At 31.9% G+C, this 7,214-nt stretch overlaps 1 protein-coding gene across 3 annotated transcripts in view; it reads right to left on the minus strand.

The window, feature by feature from the left end:
- Positions 1-7,214, minus strand: part of LOC106457737 (cyclic nucleotide-gated channel rod photoreceptor subunit alpha-like) — a 63,865-nt gene that overhangs the window by 29,914 nt on the left and 26,737 nt on the right. For all 3 annotated transcript variants that reach the window (XM_022383752.1, XM_022383751.1, XM_022383753.1), the window contains exons 12-15: positions 5,686-5,764; positions 4,593-4,711; positions 2,566-2,658; positions 1,182-1,278 (exon numbers count right to left, since the gene is read on the minus strand). In XM_022383752.1, the coding sequence (XP_022239460.1) occupies positions 1,182-1,278; positions 2,566-2,658; positions 4,593-4,711; positions 5,686-5,764 (388 nt within the window). The remainder of the gene's footprint in view (positions 1-1,181; positions 1,279-2,565; positions 2,659-4,592; positions 4,712-5,685; positions 5,765-7,214) is intronic.

The following is a 7,214-nucleotide window of genomic DNA, read 5'->3' on the forward strand; positions in this document are numbered from 1 at the left end:
GGAAAATACCCGTTCTTAACTTTGGAAAATACCCGCTTTTAACTTGGGAAAATACCCGCTCTTAACTTGGGAAAATACCCGCTCTTAATATGAGAAAATACCCGTTCTTAACTTGGGAATCTATACATTGACCTTTTGTCGTTTTTTTTTCTTATACATTTGTCATCCTTAATTTCAAAATCCTCATTCATCTTGACAACGTTCGTTAAGTTTGTTTTCCACTATTGCGTTTATTTTCGGTACCGCTCTTCATTTCTTTTGTAAATCCTTCATGTTTAGGGTTGATGGAAATGATTAGTTTTTCTTGTTAATTGTATCTAAAGATAAGTTCGACGCCGTATAAATTCTAAAATCGAATAGTGTTTAGGAGAGTAATATAAGCTTAGGCAGTTTCCCGCCACTGAACCATCACTTCAGCTAACCCAGTATTGGTGGAATTAAGCTAGGGTGGCAGATTAATTAAACTTTATTTTACTTTGTTATTAGTTTTCAACATGTGGATGTTAAAAACAAGTAAGAATGTTCAGTAGTAATTACCAAGTAAATACAATTTGTTTCTTGATTATACTTTAACTTGGGGTTTGTCTCGTTTTTTTTTTCACCCTACTAACACACACACGTGATTTACTCTACATTTTCAGTTCTTTACTAGACTGCACTGTATGACTTAATAATACACAGTGGTACTCAATACTAGAGCATCATACTTGATAATGCACTATAACAATAAATACTAGGCTACCATACTTGATAATGCACCATAACAATAAATACTAGAGCATCATACTTGATAATGCACTATAACAATAAATACTAGGCTAACATACTTGATAATGCACCATAACAATAAATACTAGGCTACCATACTTGATAATGCACTATAACAATAAATACTAGGCTACCATACTTACTAATGTACAATAGTACTAAATACTAGATTATCATACTTATTAAAGCACAATGATATTTAACACTACATTATCACACATCTAAATACCAAACATATAAAACTAGAAAATTTTGCCATTATTAGTAACATTAAAACTCCCATGTTCAGTCAGTGGTTCGGTTTTACAGCTATTATATTATTTACTACTGAAACATCAGGGTAAAAAGAAGATGATTATTAACAAGTATTTGTACAAATATACAATGTAGTTCCAAAATATTGACATCATTACCTTTTTTAATGTATCCAAGTGCACGTGTACTGCAATCTCCGCTCTCAGACTTTCTGGTAGCATGTGGAGTAGCCTTGATTCATCCGTAGCTTGAGTCCTGAACAAATACATCAATTCATGGAAAATAATTAGTAATAAACTTTATCGATCACGTGGTACATAAAACTAGGACCAGTCTATGGCTTGTGTGTTGAAATGCACAAGAAAATATTAATCAGTTCACATATACATCTAAAAGATAAAATATACATCAGTTGTGGTGTACATTATAGTAAAGATAACCTCTTAATAAGTAACAGTCTGAAGTCTATCGTTGTAAGAATATAACCATCAGTTGGGGTGTACAGATATGATAAAGATAACCTGTTAATAAGTAACAATCTGAAGTCTATCGTTGTAAGAATATAACCATCAGTTGGGGTCTACAGATATAATATAGATAACCTGTTAATAAGTAACAATCTGAAGTCTATCGTTGTAAGAATATAACCATCAGTTGGGGTGTACAGATATGATAAAGATAACCTGTTAATAAGTAACAATCTGAAGTCTATCGTTGTAAGAATATAACCATCAGTTGGAGTGTACAGATATAATATAGATAATCTGTTAATAAGTAACAATCTGAAGTCTATCGTTGTAAGGATGTAACCATCAGTTATTGGTAACAACTAGGGTATTTTACGTTTTGTGTATGTTGTAAGAACTTATCCATTAGTTTACAAAGAATCACCTGCAGAAGGTGAATTTTTTGTTCCTTTATAGTAATCGTCTAATAACTAGCAACTGAGATTAACCAACAATGATTATATTATAAAGTATAACCAGTAAAGATCTGAACCAGTCTTTAGTGTTCGCGTTGTAAGACTTAAATAGCTATAACAAGTTATTATTATTTTGTTGTGAGAACTTGTACGTCGATATTTGCACTTGTGTTTCATATTTATGGCAAAACAAATAAGGTTATCTGTTGCCATCTCTTATTTCTAACTGCTTATCACCATGCACGCTAAGGATTGGCTGTCCCTCTTCTAACGCACAACTTAAAGTGTGGGGAATATTTTGTGGTATCGTACAGATTCGAACCCATTTCGCGAGCTCAGAAATCCAGAGGTTTACCACAGGGACAACATGCACCCACCATTTACCATCGGTTAATAACTAACAACTTGTATGTTGTAGGCATATCTACATTAGTTAAAATGAAATAACTGTTGTTATTGAGTAACTTGGCTCATTATGTAAATTTTTGCGGGAGAACATAATGATTAATTAGTATCCTGACCAGATTTTAGGTGGCGTCCGGAATAATAAGGTAATATGTAATAGCAGAAATATTAGATATTAGGGCTAACCACTGCGAAAGAACTATTTAATCACATACCTAGACCATGAATACTCCGCCCATTTCTTCACCTTAATTTGCAGGTAAGCAGGGACTTTCCTGTGCGTAAGATACATCTTGATCTGGTCCATCCTGGAAAAGTAAAAAAATTAAAAATTAAAAGAGAGATCTGTTTGTTTGTTTATGATAAAGCTACTAAGGCTGCCAACCACAATTTTGAACTGCCGACCAGAGGGAAGGTAAATCAGTCGGAAGCACCCATCGCCAACTTTTGGGCTACTATTTTACCGACGAAAGAAGGGTTGACTGTCACATTATAATACATTCACGGCTGAAAAAATGCATATGTTCGGCGCCGGGGTTTTGATCCCGAGACTCGCATATTGCGAATTGAGAGCCATAACTACTAGGCAATATCATAACAAGTGTCGCTACTGAATTATATCATTACACAAATGGTTATACGTCTTATCTGCCCTTTATCGAATAGAAATATTATCAAAACTTCATTGGTTAAAGCTAGTCGTGGAATATTCATGCCTATATTATACATGCTTTTAATTTTTTTTTTTTACTGAAGAGCGAGAGCAATGTTTTACAGAAGCAAAGAGCATATATAGTTATCTTTATTTTCCTAGTAATTCATGGATCCAAAAATTTGTAACCTAAACGATCCTTTTGATATTTCAAATTTTATTACTTTTGTTCTTCGTGATGGTTCAAACAGTTATTTGAATTTATATACTTACCAACTTGAAACTAAAAACAAGCAGTAGTAGCCCAGCCAAAGTTCTTATTATCCAAAACAGCTTTATATCTACTGTAGGATTGGGTAACAATATTTATTGTGGATTTTTTTTTATCCCCAAACATCTACAATATTTCGTTCTGAAATAACTTCAAAGCGTACCTAGCGTTGCTACTAGAAGTACCTATAAACGTATATATATATATTCACGTAATCATTATGTTAATCCATTGATGTTTTACAGTGATATCAAAAATGGTAAGTGTCTGTAAACCAAAACAGATTTAAAGATCTATTAACAGCTCTAAACTAATATTTTGTTTGGTTTTGGAGAACACCTTTCAGTGGTGTATGTGTGCGCTAGATTTTATCTATATTATCTTCACAATTTCACATCATAACTTGACATGTTATGGTGCGACCTGGTGTTAGTTAGTAGTAACATTGTTGTTTCTATTATCATTCAAAATTCTTGTGGTCAGTGTATATGTGTTGTTTCTGTTACCATTCTAAAACATTTGAGCTTTTTCTGTTCAATATAAAAAGGTCTAACTGATTTGCAAAATAAAACAAGTAAAATATTTATGCAAAAACATATAAACTACCCATTTTTTTATTGTTTGCTTCTTTTAATGTTAAGCACAAAGCTACACAGTGGGCTATCTGTGTTGTGCTCACCACGTGTATCGAAACTAGGTTTTTAGCATTATAAATCTTCTGACTGATTGCTGAGCCACCGGAGGGCTCATTTTTTCTAAGTTGTTATAGTACTTATTAATACTTTTTTGCACTAAGTTAATCTAATATGAATGAGAACAGTATAGTAAGTTACTCGTTGGTAGTGATTTTCTTTTTTAAATTTTGTTTTAAATTTATCGGCTGAAATAGGAAGAAAATGGAAATTTCATTTTATGAATTTCAACAAGAAATATTAATTCAGTGTTTATCGACCATCGGTTCGACACACCCACCGGTTCGTGGGATTTCAGAAAAACAACTTAAAATCTTAATAGCTGGCTTCTTATTCAGATACTACCAGAAGACATAGAGTAAGCATTGCAGTTGTTAAAGCGTTACTTGAAACAATAGTGGTTTTCTTCAACAACAATAGCTATTCTAATAGTCGTGATCTTCTTGGAGTTCGAAATTTTGTAATTATTATTGTATAGTTGCTAGGACACATCTATCGTTGAATTACACTTTTTTTTTAGACTCTGGAATATATTTAAATAATTATGTCTTCTTTTTCCTTAATTATACTTAAAGTACAGAAACAAAGAATACATTTGTACTTTTCATACAAATGCGATCATCTCACTTGGCTTGAAAGTCTTGCCGAGTGGCGTTCATGTTCGAGATGACGTCACCAACGTTTCCTACTACCGTGGCAAATACAAAAACTCCGATTAGGAAGGTAAGACCTGTGAAAACGTATTCCTGTAACCAAAACAAAAAATCAGCTTTGTATTATTATTTCTTCTTAATCTTAAACAAGAAATATAAAATGGATCTCGAAAACACGAACAGGAACTGCCTTAAATTTATAATGAGTGTTTATTAAACCGATTTTAAAGCATAGTAAATATTTCTCAATGTATTTCCTTCAATACTTACAACAAATTCGCATAGTTTTGATGCTGTAGATTTTGTATTCAAGATTTCAAAGGCAGAACAGGCTCACTGGGCAATAATGAAATCGCTGAAAAAAACCCTCTATTTATAAGAATTTATGTAAGATGATGGTGATGAGATGTTAATTTAGGAGTAGTTGTGAAAATAGTTAGGTCTTAACTTTAATTTATTATGGTTGTAGCTTACTTTGTCTGTTTGAAGTTAAGCACAAAGCTACACAATGGGTTATCTGTGCTCTGCCCACCACGGGTATCGAACCCCGGTTTCTAGCGTTGCAAGTCCGGAGATATACCGCTGTGCCACTGGGGGGGGGGAGGCTTGTAGCTTAGTTCGGTTGTGGATAGCCGAGTTTATTGTATTATCTGATTTTATTAATTGAGCTTTCTTATTTAAGTCCAATTGTTCCTAAATGAAACTTACAAGCAAAGTCCTATTTAACGTTACCAAGAATCTCGGCTCAGAAAATGGCCAAATCTAACCACTTTTCAATTTTAATTCCAGGTATCTGAGATCTAAAAGTAAAGCGTAGCTCTGTACAACCAAAAAATCGGATTAATAAGTCCATCTCTGTCCATTTATCCAATTTAATCCTAAGAAACCATGGCTTAAAAACAAAATACATGTCTATGTAACCAAGAATACTTGTTTAATAATTCCAACTAAGTCTTATTTGTGAAGTTTAATTTTAAGTATTTGAGACCTAAGAACAAAGTACTGTGCGTTACGCTTTAAAATACGTAAAGAAACTTTACTTAAGAAATTACGCTTGTATAACTTACCAAATCAGTTTCTGGAGGACTGGAATCTCCAATCGTCGTCAACGTCATCGCAGACCAATAAAGACAGACAACATACTTTCTAAAATGTCAATAAAACATACTTGTTAACTGCAATGTTGTTGACAGTTGAGTAAATGTAGCTTTTAATCACAAACGTTTAGTTCATAAACTTTCTCATATAAATTGACTTTAGTTAGTGATTGTGAAATAAATCTAAATTCCGGTATATTTTTTAACGAGGTGTAACATTATTTAGCTTCTTTCTAAAACCCTTCTTGCCAGAGTCACGTCGGGATCTCTGTATCAAATAAACACAACACAAAGAACACTTAAACACAACACAAAGAACACTTAAAATATTCTCTCATCTTTTTAAACATATCTTCGATCATAATCATTATCTCGATTCATCGAAGGTTAACACTACAGATAGAGAAAACAGTATTCAACCGGCTTGAAATTAATGAAGTTCTTTTTAGTAAAGAAGCGAAAACTATACATTAAAAATGTACTGGTATAGAGTAAGTATTAGATTCCTCTTCTACCTGCTCCTTTTATACTTGATCTAGTTGAACTGGTATTTTTTTCATTATTTAATCTGTGTATTCCTTTCCACGAATTACACCTGATAACAATATGGCGGAATGTTTTTTACTTTTTTCAGCTTTAAAACTTTTACTTTGTTTTATCAATAAATAATATTTTTCTTTCATACTTAGGGGATTTGACAATGAACCTTATTTTTGGACTAATGTACAAAACCTCATGCTAATTTTTATCTTATTATATTCTAAGTTCTCATAAGAAAAAAATATGAAGACCAAAGAGTAGGCTTATTGCATTTTAACGTTTGAATTATTGTTTTAATGTTACACTTGTCACAACTTTATATATGGATCACTTAGAGGAATAACTTTCACTTTATTCTATCATTATTAATATATACTTTAGAAGTTTCTTGCTAACCGTTTATTTTACGTAATAAAGATGTTAGAACAGACCCGTGGATGTTTAATAGAATCATAATATTCAATATCGATTTTAAAGAGAAGAAAATAGTTGTAATTTTCATAACAACAAAATTTTATAGATGGTGTTTGAGTAACATCAAATACCCAACAAAACTTTTATAGATGGTGTTTGAGTAACATCAAATATCCAACAAAACGTTTATAGATAAAGTTTGAGTAACATCAAATACAAACAAAACGTTTATAGATAAAGTTTGAGTAACATCAAATACCCAACAAACTTTTATATAGAAAGTTCGAGTAACATCAAATACCCAACAAAACTTTTATATAGAAAGTTTGAGTAACATCAAATACCCAATAAAACGTTTATAGATAAAGTTTGTGTAACATCAAATACCCAACAAAACTTTTACAGATAAAGTTTGAGTAACATCAAATACCCAACAAAACTTTTATATAGAAAGTTTGAGTAACATCAAATACCCAATAAAACGTTTATAGATAAAGTTTGTGTAACATCAAATACCCAACAAAACGTTTATAGATAAAGTTTGT

Source organism: Limulus polyphemus, unplaced genomic scaffold, assembly GCF_000517525.1.
Source record: "Limulus polyphemus unplaced genomic scaffold, Limulus_polyphemus-2.1.2 Scaffold367, whole genome shotgun sequence".
In the NCBI taxonomy this organism is placed as follows: Eukaryota; Metazoa; Arthropoda; class Merostomata; order Xiphosura; family Limulidae; genus Limulus; species Limulus polyphemus.